The sequence below is a fragment of the Anser brachyrhynchus genome (genome assembly GCF_964034855.1).
Source record: "Anser brachyrhynchus genome assembly, chromosome: 1".
NCBI lineage: Eukaryota > Metazoa > Chordata > Aves > Anseriformes > Anatidae > Anser > Anser brachyrhynchus.
The window spans coordinates 46,558,061-46,579,502 of NC_137694.1; the positions used below are offsets into that span (position 1 = coordinate 46,558,061).

The 21,442-nt window shown below is 37.1% G+C and overlaps 2 protein-coding genes across 4 annotated transcripts in view; one reads left to right on the forward strand and one right to left on the reverse strand.

Annotated features, from left to right (window-relative positions):
- The window catches only part of APAF1 (apoptotic peptidase activating factor 1), a 36,912-nt gene extending 29,207 nt beyond the window's left edge, over nucleotides 1-7,705 (reverse strand). The window contains exons 1-6 of the mRNA XM_080596068.1: nucleotides 7,560-7,705; nucleotides 7,038-7,113; nucleotides 5,530-5,671; nucleotides 5,056-5,245; nucleotides 3,974-4,171; nucleotides 2,764-2,947 (exon numbers count right to left, since the gene is read on the reverse strand). Coding sequence (XP_080452194.1) covers nucleotides 2,764-2,947; nucleotides 3,974-4,171; nucleotides 5,056-5,245; nucleotides 5,530-5,667 — 710 coding nt within the window. The 5' untranslated portion in view covers nucleotides 5,668-5,671; nucleotides 7,038-7,113; nucleotides 7,560-7,705. The remainder of the gene's footprint in view (nucleotides 1-2,763; nucleotides 2,948-3,973; nucleotides 4,172-5,055; nucleotides 5,246-5,529; nucleotides 5,672-7,037; nucleotides 7,114-7,559) is intronic.
- Nucleotides 7,706-7,744: 39 nt separating this feature from the next.
- On the forward strand, nucleotides 7,745-21,386 carry IKBIP (IKBKB interacting protein). Of its 3 annotated transcripts, XM_080596152.1 has the most exons (5): nucleotides 7,745-7,940; nucleotides 8,027-8,127; nucleotides 8,970-9,197; nucleotides 10,811-10,928; nucleotides 12,286-14,411. In XM_080596152.1, the coding sequence occupies exons 3-5, from the start codon at nucleotides 9,004-9,006 to the stop codon at nucleotides 13,114-13,116; spliced, it is 1,143 nt and encodes a 380-aa protein (XP_080452278.1). In that variant the 5' UTR covers nucleotides 7,745-7,940; nucleotides 8,027-8,127; nucleotides 8,970-9,003; the 3' UTR covers nucleotides 13,117-14,411. The 3 variants fall into 3 exon arrangements, with proteins under 3 accessions (XP_080452278.1, XP_080452277.1, XP_080452279.1); XM_080596151.1 differs by having other exon boundaries at nucleotides 7,746-8,127; XM_080596153.1 differs by lacking the exon at nucleotides 12,286-14,411 and adding an exon at nucleotides 16,911-21,386 and having other exon boundaries at nucleotides 7,748-8,127.
- The last annotated feature ends 56 nt before the right edge of the window (nucleotides 21,387-21,442 follow it).

Here is a 21,442-nt window from a genome sequence, read left to right on the forward strand (position 1 = left end):
AGTCTCAAAACTTCAAAGTTCTCCCAGCTTTTGGTTCCAGTGACTTTGTTGTCCAACCATACCAACAAATAGTCAACCCTAATTAGAACTATTTAAAAAGAAAAGGAAAAAAAAACAGACCCAACAAACAAGCAAACAAAAATACTGAAAACAAATGCAGGATATTTAATTCTGAACTTTATGACTTTAGGAAATTGAATCTATGATGTTCTTTAACCACAATATGACAATATACATAATGCTGTCTTGCTCAGAGAGTTTTCATTTGACTAGTATTTTACTCCCAAGAAGCAGACCACGTTTGCAATTTGAATTCGGAAAGAGCTGAAGTATCTTTTTGTTACCAAAGAGATTTCTAGTGGAGACCAAGCTCATTCACAAGCCACAGAAAGCGAAGCTTGGTTTCCAGCACACTTGCACTGTATGAACCTCACACCCCGTAAGAAGCAGTCCCTCTACCTCCAAGCCCACTGTGACATCCCATCACCAACAACACACAATTTGTTCTTACAGCATTCTGACATACACCTAACTGGGCAGGATGCAGCACAGAGACTGTAACCTCTTCCCAGCTCAGAGAGGCTGTGAATGCCCCATCCCTGGAGGCGTTCAAGACCAAGTTAGACGAGGCCCTGAGCAACCTGATCTAGTGGGTGGTGTCGCTGCCCATGGCAGGGGGCTTGGAACTAAGTGATCTTTAAGGCCCCTTCCAACCCAAACCATTCTATGATTCTATGAATGCTATCTGGCCATTTAGCAAGAGAACAGATACGTTCCCTTGAACTCATTCTGTCCATCCCTTTTTTCCACTGTAGGCACCTACTTGGGTTTTTCTTCTTTATCCAACTGTCAATTTTCATAAACACACAGAATTTTCAAAGATATGAAGTTCCTACCTTCGGAGTCAACTTTGTCAATACGTTCCAAGTGTTTAGGATAGAGATGTAGAAGGGAAGGGAAACAGGACTAAAATGAACAGTATGGGCACATCAACATAGGTTCAAAATAACGAAAAGCAGTCAGACTAGAAAACCTTTATTTCTCATTCCTTTTCCTTGAGATGCAGGTATTCTCTGCAATATTCCTATCTAAGATATTATCTTGCATCAGCATTTCCAGGTCAGCAGCATCCTACATGAGATGTACAGCAGTCTGTAAGACACTTCCAAGGCTGGAACTGAAATTCCCTCGAATACAACGAAGTGCCTACTGTTTTCCAAAGCCAGCATTTTCTCTTCCCCTCAGTATCCTCAGCATAAAGGCTTTTTTGAAATAAGGTCTCTCTTAAATAAGTCACTTTGTGCACTACACACAATATAGCACAGCATAGCAGCCATGTTAGACCGTGGTGCTGGTTAGCTTTACAGCTGCCATGATGTTCACAATACCATAGAGTTGTATCTCCCAAGAAAATAACACACAGTTCCCACTTCTACTCAGAAGAGACTGTAATATTGCGCATGAACTAAAAATCCAAATTCTGCTTTAGTGAGGAGCTTTGTTTGTAAATGTTTTTTGTTTTTTTTTTTTTAATATTTTCTTTGCAAGAAAGACTTTTTTTCCTTACAAAAATGACTCTTCTAGTACATATCATCTGTAGAAGATCACAACATTGGAGTATTATTCCTAAGGTACCTCACTCAGGTGCAGGGTTTGTTTAGTTTACTACAGGTTTTCCCAGGGAGTAATGAAGTCCCCAACAAATAAAAACTATTGCTCAAACATGCAAAAAGCTGTGCAGTGGCCAAGACTCTGCTTGATCAAATCAAGTCAATTTTCTTGAAGCGTGAAAGCCTTCTTGGCCATGACTGATCATCTCATGAAAACTTGCTTTCACTTTAAAACTCTAAAGCAAACATTTTAAAAAGACTTTAACTGTTTTGGAAATGAAAGATTTTCTCCAGTAATATACACATGCTTTTACTGCTCTATGATCCCCAGACACCTGCAAAACACTGAAGCTGGAGCAATTCTTATTTCCAACTGCATCCATTCCCAACTTTCAGTATTCAATGACTCTTTTTTTTTTATGTGAAGGTGACTCCTGCATGGCTGGTTAACATTTGTTATTTTTTTTAAGCAGAAGCCTAGATATCCTGGTAAATACAATGATATCAAGACTACCCTTAAGTTACCCCATTAAAAAACATCTGAACAGGGAAAGAGTTTATGTATATTACATATCTGCTTCAAGCATCTGTTTATGCTTCAGCTTTTTACCCTTATTTCAGTCTTTAGAAATATAGAAAATTTTAATGGTAGTCCCTACATGAGAATTCCAGAAGCATTGTTAGCTTTAACTTGAATACCACTTCCTAATGATCTAGGACAAGACCGAATGGCCTCAAGCTGTATCAGGGGAGGTTCAAGTTGGAAATTAGGATAAATTTCTTCTCAAAAATTACAGTCAGGCATTGGACCGGGTTTCCCAGGGAGGTGGTGGAATCCCCGTCCCTGGCGGTGCTTAAGGAAAGGTTGGACCTGGTGCTTAGGGACATGGTTTAGTAGGTGTTACTGGTGGTAGGGGACTGGTTGGACCAGATGATCTTGGAGGTCTTTTCCAACCTTAATGATTCTATGATTCTACAGTAAAACAGAAAAAGGGAAAGCAAAAAATGAAAGAGTTAGGATGTTCTCTTCTGTTGTTTTTTTTTTTAGAAACAGAAACATGTAGACATAACACAGACACTTCAGATGATTAGACCAAAGTAACTGACCAAACTTTCAGAGTAAACGAATAATGTTTCATTTTACTGACATCACCTGGGATATTTGCGTAGCATCAGCAAACGAAGACGATCTTTAGCCTCCTCAATGTTAAGCGGTGGTCGCTGTGAAAGAGTAGAGTCATGTTCTAATCTACTACAGAGATTTTGTAGTTTTATAAGGAGCCCTGCTTTGTCCTGTTTTCCAACAGAGATCCAGTGAACTCCTCCTGGAAAATAATCTGACAGGAGCAGCAATGTTAATCATGCTTTACATTTAAAACTGGAAGTATTTATAGCAGAGTAGAACAGCAATCAATAATACAATTGAAAATATAAACTGCAAAGTCAATTGCAAGCAACCTTAAAACTCTACTGTTAACACAGAAGGTTGATTCTACAGGACTACTGGTTTTTCTTTTTGAAGGAACAGGCTCTGTAGGGCAAGTTTCCACAGAGAATTCACACTGCCACTGATGCTGCCCCTCCTCTCTACTTGCATTCCTGCCTGACCCTTGACAACCCCTTCTGCATCCAACCTTCCTGCTACTCTGACTCAGCATTCATTGTTTTCACCCTACAGAAAGAGGCTGGGATGTGAAATCATCACAAAACAGTGAGTAAGAAAGCATCTAGAAGAGTCAGCTGCAGCAGAGGATGCTGTATTCTCTATCCCTCCATTATGTTTTCTATTATCTCAGTTGCATTTTCTCCTCCAAGTGTCCTATGCAGAAAAAATACTAGTAGATTATTTCATTTATGATGCACTGACTGTAAGCTAACATAATGCTAGCATAATCGCACCACAAACATATGTCCTAATTAAAATCTGTGTTACAGTTTGAGCACGATTTTTTAAACTCACAAAGAATGGGTAAAAGTCTGACTCAACAAGCAGAGTCCAAAAGGAATAAAGACTAAAATGATTATTTTGCATTTTACACTGACAGAAATAACAATTTCAGGTTAATTAAGGGTGTATCTACTCTCATAAACCAAAGCAGATTCCAAGGTAAAAAGCTACTCAGAATCTTTTTCCATACATTAGTAAAATATTCAGTGGTCCTAGAGCACTATGAAAGCACTATGAGAGCACTATGGATATGAAAGCTATAACTTGCAAGCCAATATTTCAAAAACACCTATGGAATTTAGCAACGTAAATACTAAATTACTTTTAAGATGACATAAAAATACTTCATCATACACAGCCAATATGTGTATACTTGTAGCAATATATAAAAACAGAGATGTTTCTATAAAAGTACCTTCCAAGAGCTGGTGATCCCTTAAAGCTTCTGCTGTTAAAACAGTCTTTCCGCAGCCTGCCATTCCATAAACTGTGACCCAGCCTGGATCACTTCCCAAGCAGTACAGTTTCTGTTTAATAGCATCTACCAGTTTTGGCCGAGTGACAAACACAACCGGTCTTTGTGGTACTCCTCCTTCACAGAGAATTCTCTTAACTGAAGTTAAAAACAAGAAACATGAAAATGAAAAGCAATTTCTAAACATGACACCTCTTCAAAACAAAGCAAAACAGAAACAAAACAAAGAATTCTCTATCAATAACTAGTCACCTCTTTCCCCTAGCTTGTATCCCATACAAATGCTCTAAAAGCTATTGGACTAACAAGAGCAGATACTGAAAAAATATTGCTTGTTTGACATAAATTACTAAGTGGGTACCAGCCCCTCACCTACAGTAATGTCACAATTATTAACTATATTTTCTGCAAGCTAGACCTAGTTACATCAATCCCAGGAAGGGAAAAGATAATTAACAAAACCAATAGAAACTATGGCAAACAAACACGGGAACTCAACATTACTATTCCCAACAGTCAAGTCACTTTCTCAGCCAGAAGTTACTGTTCCAAGGATGCAGCAGAAAAGAAAATATGCTACGTAGGGCTTTTACTTTGCGGGTAACAGCACAGCATTGTGGTCCATGCCAGCCTTCCATTGATTGAAGCTAAGACAGCAGGACTTGTAATAGGGCCACTAAAGCATAACAGGAAAGTAAATGTGCACCTGATCTTAAGTAAAGTAAACTTAAGTAAAATGTTACAATTTAGGAAAAAAAAAAAAACAGGAAGTTTCCAGTCTTTTAAAATACACATTACTAAATAAGAACATTTTCAAGATGACCTACAAAAGTCAACCATCCTCTCCTACTGTATTAAATATGTGAAATACAGGAATACTGATTACTGTGCTAGCAAAGCAAGTGAATGCACTTGTTGGTTACTCCTGCTTCATTGGAACAGGTATTATAGTCACTTGGCAAGGAATAAAAATACAACTTCTCTTTACTTTGAAGCACAGGGATCACTGTAGTTACACTTACCATAAGAAGTCATTCCATCCAGAGAACTCTTTCCATTACCAGAGGAGAAGACAGGAATGCCATCCTGAAGAAGTGCAGCAAGATCTCTGTACCCTTCATGAAGCAGTGCATTATAAAAGGATCTATATGAATTATTATCTTTTTCAAGAATAATGTTTATTAGCATAGCTGCTCGCTCCTTCTGTGTGTTCTAGAATAAATATTAAAACAGATGTTATACAAAACTGGGAGACTTCAGAAATCATCTAATCTATCACTGTCAATTATAGACCACGATTTTAGTTACAGAAACAGGCTACAATTGGAGCAAGCCCTCAACTCAACGTTATGAAGTGCAATAAAGACTGCAAGCTAAGCATACGATTAAGAATTTGCTGAATCCAGTAATAATAGGCAGAAATAATTATTTTTAAAAAGGACAATAAAACACGTAAGCAGCCAAGGGAGATAAAAATCAGTGAGAGATGATTCTACCTGCTGTTTCACTTTCTCTTCCTCCTGTAACGTTAGTACTTGGTCAGCTACCATATGATCCATAATATAAGAGGTCTTGATGTCTCTCTCCAGTGCTTGACGATTCATGAGTAAATAATTTCTACTCTTCACATCCATGTTTCTTCAGTGTGGGGAAAAAAAAAAGAAAAAAATAAAAGTCAAGCTGGAAACAGAATATAACTTACAAGTACAATGAAAACAGTTTTAAGTTATCTTAAGAATTTTTATATTAAAGTCAGAAAAAGTAGCAGAGTAGCTGCATTAGTGGAAAACAGACTGAATCTTCAGGTAAGCTGCTATTACAAACTGCAGAAACTTAATTGATATTCACTTCTGTTCTGATAAAAATGACTTTCATACTACTGTTGCGTAAGTTTAGTTATACTGTTTGAGACCTACTTGTCCAGCTTGGCTGGACAGCACAACAGCATCAAGGAAGTACTACAAGGGAAATTTAATATCATTCCTCTTCAACAGAGTAAAAGGGTACATTAAATATTTACATTTTAATCGTTCACAAGCTACTGTGAATATGAATAATAGTCTTCAGGTATTACGTAGATACCAGATGCTATTATTTTAAATCAAAACATCCAGCTGAACATTACCAAAATTAATTTACTACAGTCTGATACAGTGTTCAGTTTTGGGCCCCTCACTATAAGGGCATCCAGGTGCTGGAGCATGTCCAAAGGGCAATGAAGCTTGTGGAGGGCCCGGAGAACAAGTCTTATGAGAAGTGGCTGAGGGAGCTGGGGTTGTTTAGCCCGGAGGAAAGGAAGCACTCAGGGCAGACTTCATTATGCTCTACAACCACCTTAAAGGAGGCAAGGTAGGAATCAGGCTCTTCTCCCATTCACCAAGTGACAAGAAAAGACGAAACAGCCTTAAATTTTGCCAGGAGAGGTTTAAGGTTGAATATTAGGAAAAATTTCTGCACTGAAAGGGATGTGCTGCATTGGAACAGGCTGCCCAGGGAAGTGGTTGAATCACCATCTGTGGCGGTGAACAGTTGTGTAGATGTAGAGCTTAGGGACGTGGTTTAATGGTTGACTTGGCAGTGATAGGTTAAGGATTGGACCAGATGATCTTAGAGGCCTTTTCTAACCTAAATGATCCTATGATTTTCCACAATTGCTCCACTTGGAGGCATATAAACCAGGTATAAATATAAATACATATATAAAGACTTCATGTAAACATATAAAGACTATACGTATAAAGACTTCAGTCTTTAACAATTAATGAGACTCACAGAAGACTACTTGCATTCACTGTGAGAATGGAAGTTTCCAATAATAATAAAAAAAAAAACAGATACGTACTGGTAATTTTGGGGGTGACGACCCACAAACATGAACTGAAGTCCTTTACCACATTTCTGTCACTTTATGTTTATGAAAGCTTGCAGAACTAAAGATTCATGGCCTGTGAAAGCTCACATACTTGTTAAGTGTATCTGTGTATCATCTCCTCACGCTACATACCTCAAAATTTTGAAGTCCTTGGATCGTGCAATGGGGACACGAGGACTCCTCTTGCGGTTGGCAGCACTGGGCTGAACTACAACACAAAACAAACCCTCACAGATTCCCACAAGATCAACCCAACGTCCTCCAGATCCAGGACTCCCCACAGGTGCACTGCGATACCATGGACACACGACAGAGCACCCAACACTGCCAAAGGCTGGGCTAAACCTTCCTTTGGCAGCCCCCGGTGCACAAACATACATTTACGCGCTTCCGAGGTAAGAGCTATTTTTTAGGGAAAAGCTTTCCAGTACTGACCAAGACACAAACTGCTCCTTTCCCCCGCAGTCTTGGGCAGGTACCGAGGCCGGCTACAGGCACTTTCCCTTTCCCTTTCCCCACCGCCCCAGCCACGCAGCGAAACCAGAACAAAAACCGCAGCGGCCGCAGCCGCCTCCCCACACCCCGCCACGGCCCGACCGCCCCCGCGGGGCCGCGGCCGCTCTCCCCTCGGTGCGGGGGGGCGACGCTGGTTACCTGCCACTCGGAGCCGCCGGCAGCGAGGCCTCGCCCGGAGCAGCAGCCGCTCACCGCCCGAGCGGCGGCCCACGGGCGCTTCCTCCTTCCGGGCCCGGGGGCGGGCGGAGCGGCGGGGCCGTCCCGGTGCCGGCGGCAGCCCCCGCCCCGCCCCGCCCCGCGGCGCACAACGCCCGGAGCCCAGAGCCCGGCGCTGCCGCCCCACCCCGGCGCAGAGCCGTGGCGGAGGCCTCGGCGGCGCGCTGCGAGCCCCAGCGGCCTGCTGAGGCGGGCACGCGCCTGACGTGGCGAGCTGGGGGCCGCCCTCCTCGCCCCGAGCCGTTGTCCTGTGCTGCCCCCCTCGGAGCTGGCACCCCGCAAGGCCCGCTCTCAGCCCCGCAGGTACCAGAGGAGATACGAAGCAGTTTCCCTGCTAGGCTTTTGTGAGGGGGAGACGTGTTTTATTTATTTCTTCCTGCGTACTTCAGGCGCGGAGCGCGCGCCCCGGTGCCGTTACTTGCAGACAGCGCAAAGCTTCGGACGCTTGTGACAGTCTTAAAAAGGGCCTTGTAGGCGTGCATGCAACCGAGTAAGTATCTCTGGTATCCAAACGTTTATATTTTGATGTGCGCCTAAGCTGCGGTGTTGCGGAGTGATGCGGAAAGAAGCACCGCGCTCCTGTCCCAAACGGTGCCAAAGCGAATCCAGCACGGGTGCAATTAATCCCTTTTTAATTAAGTGCTGGCAGACCTCGGGTCTGACACTGCCTCAGGGTTTCCACGTGGCTGGGCAGAATGTGAGCTTCTGCACTCTTTGAAAGTGGAGACTCACTTACCTGGACATCACTTTTAATGAAAGTAACAGTTTTTCTTTTATCTAAATGTATTTCATTAGTCTTCTGTGTTTTTCTGTGAATGGCTTCATATTAGCTGCTGCCTATAGTTTCACAGATGAAATAATTTCAACAGGACCTTGTCTAAACTAAATCTTTATTTGTAATGCTATATTTATAAATGGGAGATAACATTTTTTAAAATGTACAAATATTTAAAACAGGATACAGAAACTTCTGCTAATATCCTGACAATAATCACCAACTATAAAAATAATAATTATCATGCTTATTTCAGTTCTTGTGCTTCTAAATATGTCTTCAAAATGGCTTATTCTTCAACAGCTAAAATATTTCTGGAAAAGTGAAATTAGCTAAGGTTTGAAGAGTCAGTTCAGTTTGTTCAGAAAAAAAAAGAAAGTTGTGCTCTGTTGTACATAAAAAAAAGTCTTCACAAAGTCTTATGGAAGTATTGTGATGCTTTATGGAAGTTCACCTCACTAGGTAAGATATTAAGCACCAAAGGAAACGTTTTGGGGGTATTTGTGTAAATAAAAATAAAAATAATAAAAAGTCTCTTGTTTTGTTTTGTTTGGTAGCTCTCTTTTTGCTCCTGCTTTTTAAAAACACAAAATGTCTGAAGTTAAGCAGAGGAAAAAAGGTATTTCTTTATCCAAGACCGATGAAGATTCGCAAAAGCTTGAGAAGCACAGTAATCGTGGGAAGCTGGCAAGTCCCAGGATGAGCAATAATCAGAGTTCTTTTTGGGTAGACTCGCGGACAGCCTTGAATGTAATTTCCCTTGCAGCTTGCCTGGTGCTGACCTGGTAGGTAATCCTCTACAGTGGATTTTAATATTTTCATTTGTATTCTATACTGTATTCAGTCATGGACAACATGATTAGTAACATTTGAATATATTGTTTGTATTAAGTGACTGTAGAAACATGTTAAAGCTAGAAGGGTCAAGAAAAGAATAGCAGTATTCACAGGTGTGGAAATATCGTTATACAGTGAGGCATTCACAGAAGCTTAATCTGTTTAATCATGCTGAAAGTTTAAAAGGTGCCTTGCTCATGAATTGTAAATATCTGCTTTGGAGGCTACATCTAACTCTGAAGAGCAACTTAATCTTGCAGTAAGCACAATAAGGCTCGGTTGGCAGGGAATAAATAAATCAACAGTAGAAGGGAAGTAGAGTAGATTTGCTCAGCAGTGTGGTAAAATGTTCTTCATGCAGTCTTCAAGAAGATGACAACTAATCTTTGTAAAAGGTGTTCCAGTATATCTTAGTGACATCCATACATTAGTTCCATCAGAAACTGAGCTTTGTGCAGAACTGCTATGATGAAATTCTCAGAACTCTAGTGCAAGAAATTAATCCAGACTATTACGTTCTTTAAAAAATCCTGCAGAACTTGTTCTTATTTTAGATAATGCAATCTGTGTGATGCTAAGTCTTTGATAAATGCATGACATACATAAATAGATACACATAAAACATTGGGCAGAAACATCGCTAATCATTTTATTTCTCTGTGTCATTCTGTTTATCAGTTTGTAGCTATCACTTTTAGCTTTCATTGCATACCTTAATCCATGTAGACTTATCATAGTTCTTTTAGAGACTTTTAACTGCTATGCAATATACTAAAGAATATCAATTTATGATAGTGCAAGTATTTTAAATAAACTGTATTCTAGATAAAATGTCTCTTACTATTAAGAGGACTGCTGGATAGTCTACAATAAAGCTTGATTAGGGATTAATAGGTGCCCAGTAAAAATCAGGGGTTTGCTTGGTTGTCTCACTTTGTTTCTGCTCCCAAGTTCACAGTGAGTGAATCCAGTATGTACAGAACTGAGATATCTACTGTCTGTTCACAAAGCTAGCATCATCATAACAGAAGCTTTACTGTTCTTGGATGGTCACATGTTGATTAATGTTAAATGATTAATGCTGTTTAACATTAGGCAGCATTAGCTTAACCAGCCTTTCTAAATCTAAAGGTTGCTATACATGATTTTGTGATGCTTTGTAAGAAAGTCCAAATTAGTCTTGTGTGTTTTATTTCCACCAGTTGAATCATACTTTATCAGTGAAATATACTACTTTAACTGTGTGGCAAAGCATTACAAACATGTAATGACCTCACTGTATTCTCTGAAATCTTTGCCTTCTCAGATGTTTTTGTTTGAAAGGTACCCTGTGTAAAAATGAAGCACATCTACAAATATTTCCTTATTTTTACACATCTATTAGAAACTGGCAGTTCCATTACGAAGACAGATCAGATTCATTAAGCCCTGTATTTTTTTTCCCCCCGTCACATATTGATCTGGCAAATTCTATCAGCACGAATCCCTGTGAATCAGATCCTGGAATGCTTAACTATAGTTATATAGTTATATTTATTATTTATTTGTTTGCAATTTGCAGGTTCCTATTTCAGCAGTCAGGGCGATTTGCTGATATGGAAAAAAGGTACAACTTCTTGCAGCAAGAAACTGAAAAGTTCCTGGACATGGAAAATAAAGTCAATTTAATTTCTGAAAAGGTATCCAGTTAAGATGTTAATCATTAACTTCTGATGAACATTTTTCATTGTCTTATTTCATTGTCCTTTAGTCAAATTTAACTGACTTTTCTTTTTGATAATTTTTTATAATGTGTTCTACTTGCCTATGAATTGGCCTTTGAATATTTCATTGAAACATTTGTGAAGACGGCACAAGAAATCAGGTCTCACTTCTGATTCGTTAATTTCATTTATTGATTTGCTACTGAATCTTGTTCAGGTTGCTTTTTGCCAGTTTTTTATGTCTTTCAAATGAAGATAAATGTAAAATCTGCCTTACAGAAGTGTTTTTTTGAAGATAAAGAATATTTTGAAGTACTCTGTATTATACTTGCAATGTAGCAATCATTGAAAAAAGTTTAAGGAGTGTGTTGCTTAGCATTATTTATTTAAATCCTAATTTACTGACCTTGTGTACATATTAGAATGAACATTAATACATGAACAGTGAGCACATTGATAAGGAAATCATAACCATGGTGAAAGTAGTAGCAAAACTCACTTAGTCCATCAAAAGCTATTCTGACTCTTGAAATATAAAAATGATTTTATTCTTATTTTAAAAAGACACCTTAGGAATGGGATTCGTCTTAATTTTATTAATGCACCTACGTGTATCAATCCATTACCATTGTTCAAGGATGTAAATATAGCAGTTGTATCTGTCTTATTTTTTTTAGACGCTAAACTACTTAGAGAACTTATGTTTATGCGCATACTTCATTCTACCATTACTGTTCTGTATATAATTCAAATATACATTTGCTTGAAGAAAAGTTACTAGAACTGGTCTACTACATAACTGTAATAGGAAAGAAACACTGAAATGTTAGGAGAACAAAGTAGTATTTATTTTTTTCATTGCTATGTGTGACACTATTAAGTAGAAAACTTAGGCTGGCTGCAGAATTATCACTTGTATCTTAGAAAGAATGAGAACAACATGGCTTATGTAAGTGATGTTGTTTTAGCACTGATCTCATAATGTTGTCGTCTATATATATAAACACCATAATTATGCTATAATTTGGGTGTTTATATACTACATTCAGATAACCTAAATCCCGTGCAACATTTTGCAGTGTGATATATTTTACCAAAAAAAGTATGCATTCTATGGAAATTCATCAACAAACATACCTTTTTACGTGGCTCTTTAACGCTAAATAAATCAATATTTTTAACAACAAAATGTGAAAACTAATATTAACGTTGAGCTTTGTAACAATTAAAGTGGCTTCTAAAGGACTTTATACTCTGATAAATAAATGCGAGTGGTTTTCTAGTCTTACTTTTGTTAAGTAGATATGGACGTTGTTTTGTGTTATAAATACAGCTTGAGTCTTCTGAAAGTGTCCTACAAGACGCTGCTTCATCTATGTCTGTGATGACCGAGTTTAAGCAGGAAGTATCTTCTCTTCATAACATCATAAGGGATATTCAGAGCAATGAACAGACTCTCTCTATAAAGATGCAGAGCATTAATGAGAAGTTTCAAAATATTACAAATTCCTGGAGAAGAAGCTTGGATGAAATGCACACAAACACTAGTGGAATAAAATCTGAAGCGAAGTTCATACATACAGAAGTTACTTCCCAAATTAATGAGGTTGACCAAAGAATTAAATCCCTTTCAGAAAGATTAAAAGATTTGGAAGACAGCACAGCCAGAAATATTAAAACAGTAAAAAGGCAAGAAGATGAGGAATTCACTAGAGTTGAACAAAAGTTGGATTTACACGCAAAGGCAGTCGAGAAGCTAGAAGAGGAACAGAATGGTCTGTTAGCCAAGGACACAGACCTGAATCAGAAACTTGCAGCCTATGAACCTAAAATTGAGGAGTGCAAGACCTATTTGCCAACAATTGAAAACGCTATTCATTCTATTCTTAGACTATCAAGTGAATTGCTAACTATGGAGAAAAAGATAGAGGGATTAACAACAAAGCTGTATACTGTGGAAAACAATATGTTGAAAACTCTCTCTGATACAAAGATGATGCAAAACATTCTTGAAGCCATGCAGTACAACGGCAGCATATTGAAACTGCAAAATAAAACAGTGGTTTTAGAAGAAGTAGTACCTGACATAAAAGCATCTTCAAGTGCTGAAGGAATAACTTTAGAAGGCTCTAAGTTAAAAAATAACCAGGATGGGGATAAGTGAATTTGGACTTAGGGTTTTCATTGATGAAAAAGCACTTTATTAGTTTATTTATAATTTGACTCCAGCATATGCGGGGAGGAGGGAGAAAGGCTGAGCGGGGAAATACAGACATCAGATTAAAATTTGTAATTTATATTTCATTTCCATTAAAAAGAAAAAAACTTTGGTTTTTATGTTGTTACTTCTTGTTACCATATTCCATGGACTTCGTAACACAACGAACTAAGTTCTTGGCTCTAGACAGCTGTACACTGTAGATAATTTTTAATATGTTACATATATCATCACGTTTTTGTGCTTATGATACAGACTTCTCAATGGGAAGTGGGAATCTCCGCATGTTATTATATGCAAGAAAGCACGAAATACATATTTAACAGCTGATGCTGAATTTTAGGTACAACAGCACTACAGAAAATAGTAAAGTACCCCTTACTGAGAACCTTGTATTTGATTGGTATTTATAGGTGGGGGGTATATAGCAGCTGGTGTTATCTTTTATTTGTTCGACTTCATGCAAATAGCCTCATTAGACTTCACCTCCATCCTTTTCCTTCCTAAACTCAGTCACGGTTTTGTTCTCCCATTGAAGTCTTTGGACTAAGTATAGACTGAAGTCCTTATTCCTGCTGGGATTCTTATTCCATTATTTCTTTTGCAAGTTCAGTGTGATCAGTCATCGTATTAGACTGAGAGGTTTTTTTATTGCTGTTAGAAATGTTAACGAGTTTTCCTCTATGGAATGTTCTCTTTTAGGCATAACATGACTTGTTTGGTATTGGTTTGCATTTCAAAGGAGAAGAAACTGTTTGTCAACTGACAATGTTTCCTAAACTTTGGTGAAACAAGGGCTGCAATTCATGGAAGCCATTGATACTAATGCACTTCTGGGGGGGGGGGGGGGGGGGTGGAATCTATTCATAGATCAGTTTACACAGGGCATAGTGCTACATTATAGGGCTGGTAGCTATGTATTGAAATTTGGATCTCAGGACCACCATAATTTTGTGTCTACAGACATACATCTTGGTAATGTCCATTTTCTGAATTCTGGGAAGGAAATTGCTTAGTAGGCAGTATGAATGTATAATGTTTATGAATTAATTTGTTTTAAGTTATTCAATTTTTCTACATTCATTTATCTGTACTGAATAAATCTCTAAGTAGTTAATGCTGCACATTGATACAAATTAAACTTGTACTTCTCAATGCTAAGAAATCAGTTTCATATATTTATTGCTTAGGTACAGATTACATCTGTTTACAGTTATTCAATAAAAATATGTTGCGGTGTATTGCCCTGTCCTGGTGCATAATCTAATTGAAAATGAATTGGTCTTCCAGAAAAGAGTGCAGAATACATACTTTAATGTTCAGTGTTTGATTAAAAATATTATAAATATATACTATACTAAAAGATTTTTTAAATATTCTTCACAAGTGTGTTTTACTGTGTTTTTATTTCATCTCTGCTTGGAGAAGGGTGGTAACACTACCAATGGTATGGTCCCCAATTTAATGCCTTCCATCATCACTGTCTGTGTTAAAAATTAAATATACATAAGATGGAACAGGAAATCCTCATCCTTAGGAGGCGTTAACTAGGAAACCCAGCACAGCTCTTTACAATGTAAATTCTAATATTTTGTTCTTAAGCAAACAGTTCTGTGCTAATGAGGAATGACCAACACTAACAAGTTGTTTAAATGCTTGTTTCTTTGGTGTTATTTTTACTACTGGCCTCAGAAAAAAAGATTAGTATGATTTTGTGAAACTAATTATGGCCTCTAGAATATGTTTGTTTGATTGTTTGGTGGTGTTTTTTTTTTTTCCTCCAAGATCTGCACTGGCTTATTGTGGATTGAACAAATTAATATCATTCATGCAGGTCAGCGGGTCAAACCTATTCTGAAAACTTGATCAATTAATAAAAAAGAATAGAGATCATAAAACATTTTCTACTGAGTTGCATGGGAGCTTGCTCAGCAACAATACAAATGTGGATGATTAAAAGCTATGTGTCAGTCAAAGAAAGCAATCTGGATTAAAAGTTTGCCAGCAGACAGTACCCAGAAGATTTTACATTGTAGCTTTGTTTACAATGCCATTCCAATTAAAAAAAAAAAAAAGTAGATGGGTTTTTTGTTGTTTTTGTTTTTAAAATTAGTAGTGTGGCTAACCTTAATTTTAATTTGTTTAATTTGTCAACCTCTGTTTTCATGTTCTGTGTGTGCCTAGTTGCAGAATTATTAGCTTTTAATAGTCAAGCGGATGGTTGATAGGATACTTTTTATTAGTTGAGGGAAATTACTGACAATTAATCATTTTAATGAAGATGCATTTTGAGTTGTGAAATACTAGTTAATTAGGAACATATGTTGTCGGTTCTTTAACAAATAAGCATTGTTATTGTTCTGCTTACCCTTTCAATTTGGTCATTAAGTTTTATGTTTGAAAGGAAACATAATTTAAAAGTGCATTTAAGTATTGAAAACAACCTGGTAGTCCTTTAATAGGGTATTAAGATAAGTGCAAAAAACAGGTGCAGTACTGAATAAAAGATCTGTCCTTAGTGTTTCTCATAAAAATAGTAATAAAAAAAATACGGAGACTTTATATTTTGCTCTGAGTTTTCAAATATTATTCTGTTACCAGAGAAAAGAACCATTTGTTAGGGAGAAGAGTAAGATGGTAGCTATGCCTGTCATAGGTCTGGTTCCAGCCTTCATGTGCATTGATGTTTCCACTGCTGAAAACCAAGCTATTACTAGTGTGTGTGTTTGAAGACCTGACCTGCTCCTCTCTTCTTGTATCTTTTTCTAGTATCTTGTGTAATTTGGAGTCTCTGTTGCTTTAAAATTAAATTTAACCATTATATCATAACCATCATTGCCAATTTAGGTAGCTAGTCAACAGTTATTACTGACATGAAGAATCAGCATAATCCCAACCAGATTTCATCTCAGATATAGAAACTAAGTGATAACGTGAATGATTCTGAAATACTTCAACATGTCTGTAGTGTATTATTTTCCTATGAGGTATGAATAAGAGAGCAGATATTTTCATTTCTTCCTCTCAAATTTGAAAACCAAGAACCAATCATTTAAAGTAACAAAACACAACAGTGAACTAGCAAATTCAGCCAAAAATCCAAGAGTAGCATGAGTTTTCCCTCGTTAACATAGTTTTCAGGAAAGTGGGCTATCCAAGTAATATTTTTTTGTGTGTGATGCATTTTGGTGGCTGTTTAAACAAAAGAGAATGATGCCTAATTCATTTTGGTTTTTTTCTCATGTGAATGTTTTGTTCAAAATACATGTTGCAATCCCCAAAATAAAAACGCATCTGTTAATTATGCTCCATGACTTTGGAATTAAATCTTTAAAGTAGGCAGATTTCTAAAATGTTTCTGAATATCTTCCTACATGAATCTTTCTGGATCACACAGATTATAGACAATAGAAAAATTTCTGTAAATCAAAAGAAATTTGCATTTGATGATTTGTTTCCCCCTCCCTCCCTCAGGTCATGCTACAAAATGATATAGAATGTTCCTGTATTTTTTTTTTTTTAAGAACAGAAGAAGTAGTAATATTTGAATTTGTTACATATGCTGAAAGGAAAAATGAATGTTTTAATTGTTTTGCAACGCAAGTTTATTTCCTAAAGACGGGGTTTACTCTCAATTTCAATATCAGAATACTAAGGTATTTCATTAGAGTATAACTTTAATCTTGATGTAGGAGTTAAGTTAGAAAAATTGTCAAATATTTTTATTTGTATTTCTCTAGTGTGAAAAGACTTGGAACTTACTGGAACAGCTGGAAGACCTCCAAGTAACTTCTCACATTAAACATCTACAGGAAGATATTTATACAATGAAAACATGGTCTAGCAACATAATTAAAAAGAAAGAAGAACTGCAGAAGAATTTAACAACCCTTTTTCATGCAGTTACAAGTGCTGAAGAGAATGCAGCTTCTGTAGCAAAAAACATAACTTTGAAGATTGTAACAGTAAAAACTGACATAAGGCGTATTTCAGGCCTTGTCTCAGAGATGACTGCATTGACAAGTTCTTTGCAAGCACTAGAAGATAAAGTAGAAAAAGGTGAAAAGAAGACAGTAGAAAATATAGGTGACCTGCTTACTAGTAGCATTGACCGAAGTACAAAGCTACAAAGCTTAGCATCCAGTAATGCAAGAAAAATTGAACAAATTAAGACAGCATTGTCTGAGTTAAGGAGTGATTTTGACAAACATTCAGATAGACTTTTGAATCTCGAAGGTGACAGAGCAAAAGTTCTGAAGACTGTTACATTTGCAAATGATTTAAAACCCAAGATGTACAATCTTAAAAAGGATTTTGCCATCTTGGAACCTTTGATAAATGACCTAACACTGAGAATAGGAAGATTAGTTGAGGATGTATTGCGAGGTGAGAAAGAAATTGCTTTACTGAACGAGAAATTGACCAATCTAACAAGAGTTCAAACTGAGATCGAAGATATGAAAGATGAAATAACCAAGATTTCAGAGATGAATTGATCACTGGGAAATGACATTGCCTGGAGAATAGTAGTGTTTGAGGAGTGTTACTCTATTATGAGTAGTACTAAGGAAAGACAATATTTAAAGGCTTCATTTGGAAGCACACTGAAACTTAACTAAAGACTTGTCCTCTTTCTTTTAAAAGAGCGGGAAAAAAGATCATACTGATTTTGAGGGACAAGCTAATAATATGAGCAAAAAACTTCTCTTTGCATGTTTGTGTCTTTCTGAAGCGTGATGTGCTATATTTAATAAACTGCTTGTTTTGTACAATAAAACAGTATACAAGCATAAAATGTTGTATCTACCTTTACTTTCATTCAGTAAGCAGGACCAAGACTGACAAATCAGCTTTCCTTTGCTCCTTCAAAGGAGCAGTTTCCAAATTGCAAACTGCATAAAATTGCAGTTTCCAAATAAACAAAAATTAATCAAACTACATTAGCAGTCTCAATACGTTAATTCTGACTTTTGAAACTATAGTAGTTCACTTTTTTTTTTTTTTTCTAAATAATACAGGGAACCAAGCAATGCCCAGAAATACTGTTGACGCCCTGCAAAAAGTTTTTCACATCAGTCATGGTTGATTTTCTGTGAGACCTTATAATTGTAATCATGTAATTGTAATCACATAATTGTGCAACATCATTGTTATATCTTTAAAACATCGAACTCTATATACGGGTGGTGCTTTGAAAGACCTTCTAAGCCTATTGATGGCCTCCCAGTGTCACCATATCCACTCAGGAATCCTAACAGTGCTATTTATTGTTGTTTAGCCTTACACTACTGTGAGCAGCAAGATCAGCAAAGAGAAACTACTTAAGTCTCAAAGTGTCAGACTGATGTAAGCCCCTGGCAGTATTTCTGTGGTGAAGAACAAGAGTTCAAGTGAGCTGAGGCAATTGAAAATGCAGTAGAAGAGAGACTGAAGTAACATGATGCTGAGGTATGGCTTAGCAGAGAAAAGAGGGGAAAATGACTTAATTAGGAATAGAAATAATTTTAAAAACAATTAGGAGAGAGGCAGCAATTGAGAAAAATCCCTAAAAATGAAATTATATTAAAAAGTATAACAGTATAGTAAGGCCTTTACAACTTCTTGATTGTTTAGTTGGTCATATTTGAACATCTTGCAACTAGTTGGCTACTGGTTTGATGGAAGAGATGACCATTCCTCCCACTCACTATTCTCACCTTCATTCAGCATTTGGTATCTTTTCTTCGTCATGTTGCTGTCTCCCATACCTTGCTTGCTGTGTTGCCTTCATCCTTAAACCACTCTTTTTTTTCTGTGCAACCTCATATTAGTCCTGTCAAAGAGGGCACCAAGCATAGTAGTCGTAACTAGCAAAAGAAAATTGATATAACTGAGAAATCTGTTCTAAGTGTTTTTCACAAAGGCCCTCATGATGCAATTAATCTCCTGGTATCAAAATCTTCAGAGGCAAAACTAGGTAAAAATAGATCACTATTAAATATTTTTGGTCTGAAATACAGTAACTACGCAGTGTTTTGCCAGGCAAATACACTGCCTGCAATGAATAAATTTGCTTTCCAGTGTAGGAACAGAGACTTACAATTTGAAACGGAGCTGTGCAACCCTCATGACAAGTTATGAAAATATGAGTGAAGGTAGCTTGAATGTATCATAAAAATATCAGATTTTTGACTAATATGAAGATTGTCGCCTCAACAAAATCTCTACATGGTTTAATCCACACAAGTGAGAGAAATGGAAACTACACTTCAGCTGCACAGTTGATCAGAGAAGTCTTGCAACAGCAGAAAGGTCTTTCTGAATGAAAAGAGCACTCACTCTCTTTGAACAGTAACCAGAAAATAAGCCACGAAAAACAATTGGTGATTTCACTTTCAAACACAAATGAGTAAGCTCCAAATACTAGAACATAAAAATTAGTATACAGTCGTACACATGGTGTCCATGGGAAATTACGTATGCAAAATCTGTTAACAGAATCATCAATTTCCCTTCACCTATAGAGGTATGCAGGCCACCCTTCCTTCCTGGGAGGTTCAGGTCCAAATCAGGTATTATGATCCTTTCAGACACTTTGTTGCTACCAAGCAAAAGAGAAAAAGTTTAAGTCACAGAAGTAAAATATACTTAAAATAATAATAATAATTATAATCAAAGTTCACACACCCACTGTAACATCCTCAGAGGGCAAGTTATCTGTGATACTCCCAGAGTCTGTACAGGTGTTATGAACCTTTACTTTGCCTTTCAAGATCTGCACTGTACTAAAAAAGAAAGAAAAAAAAATGAAAGTTTTAGAGTAGCTTTGGTCTAAGGACAGAGGTAAAGCTTGTTGTATAGTGGAAAAGGTGAGGTATGTTTTCACAAGTTTAGTTCAGACTGCTAGCCTTGCCTACTTGCTTTAGTGCTGTCAGCAGTGAGGAGTGTATCAGATTGGGAAAGTTAAAAACTTTACTTATTTCATTTCTAAGGGTGCTCAATGATACCCTCTACAATTATTATTGTATTTATTTTTTAAGTGATAGATTCAGGTAGTAATGAATATTACAGCTACGCTACTTACAGCATTATCATCCCATACAGTCCAACCTGTTATGCTATTCAGGACACGTTTACTTCTAGCATGTAGAACTGCCAATTATATTATAGACAGTAACTAATAAGGAGAACAAGAAAAAAAAAGTTAACAATGGTAAATGATGAATACTGAAAAATGACACAAGTACAGTAATTCCAATGCACTAAAATCTGCTTTTAGACGCCAGAACATCAGTTCAGCCAAGAAGTTTGCTAGCAACAGCCTTCTCCCTTAACACTCAAGTCACAAAAATTGTATCCTGTAAGAAGGCCATGTAGCTATTAAGCTCATCTATCCAAAAGGTACTCATATTTGCTATAAAAAAACACAAGATGTTTATTGGTTTCACTGTGAACTACATCATTTCTATGTAGAAATGCAAATGAATTACAACTATTTGTATTATTATAGCCCATTTTAAAATATGTAACAAGCATTTCAGCAAGTATCAGCATATTTGATCTGCAGTACACTCTAATACAAACACGGGGTGTCAATGGAGTTCTTATTCCAAATTTATGGAGACAGTATGTTTTAAAGCAGAAAGCAGATCTCAGCTCCAGCAATAGCAAGAATGTTTTCTCCTTCATAATGCAATTTACACAAGTAGCACATACACAATCCATGTTTTACAAAGCACTCTTGGGTTAATGATCATTCTGGAGTTACCTAAGTTATATTTTGTTCCAGGGGAGTGCTCCTTTTTGATACAGGACTTTCCTTGCATTGAAAACTAAGCCCATCAAAGGACTGTAGCTCTCCCGCCCCACCTTCTCTACTTTCAGAAAACATACTACGTTATGCTATAAAGCGCAGTTATCAATAACAAAGCTGAGCTTTAAATAATTTTAATACCACCATTTTCCCACTGAAGCTGAATAAAGATTTCAGTGGGTGACCCTTTGTGCAACAGCATTTTATATGTTAAAGCCTCCCATCTCAAACATCCAAACTATGGCTGAATATCAACAAAGCTAGCAGCTGCAAGGCAATTCTCTCCACGGGTTTTCCACTGGAACAGAACACTGGAAGTGGAACTCTTTTGCCTTTCTCAGTCAAAAAAAGAAAAAAAAAAAAAAGGAAAATGAGAAGAGTTGGCTGTCCCTTGAAGTCTTATCTCAGATTTACCTTGATAAAACTATCTGAGCATCTTTAATAGGAGAGTTTCAGGAAGGAGAAAAAGAATTTAAGATT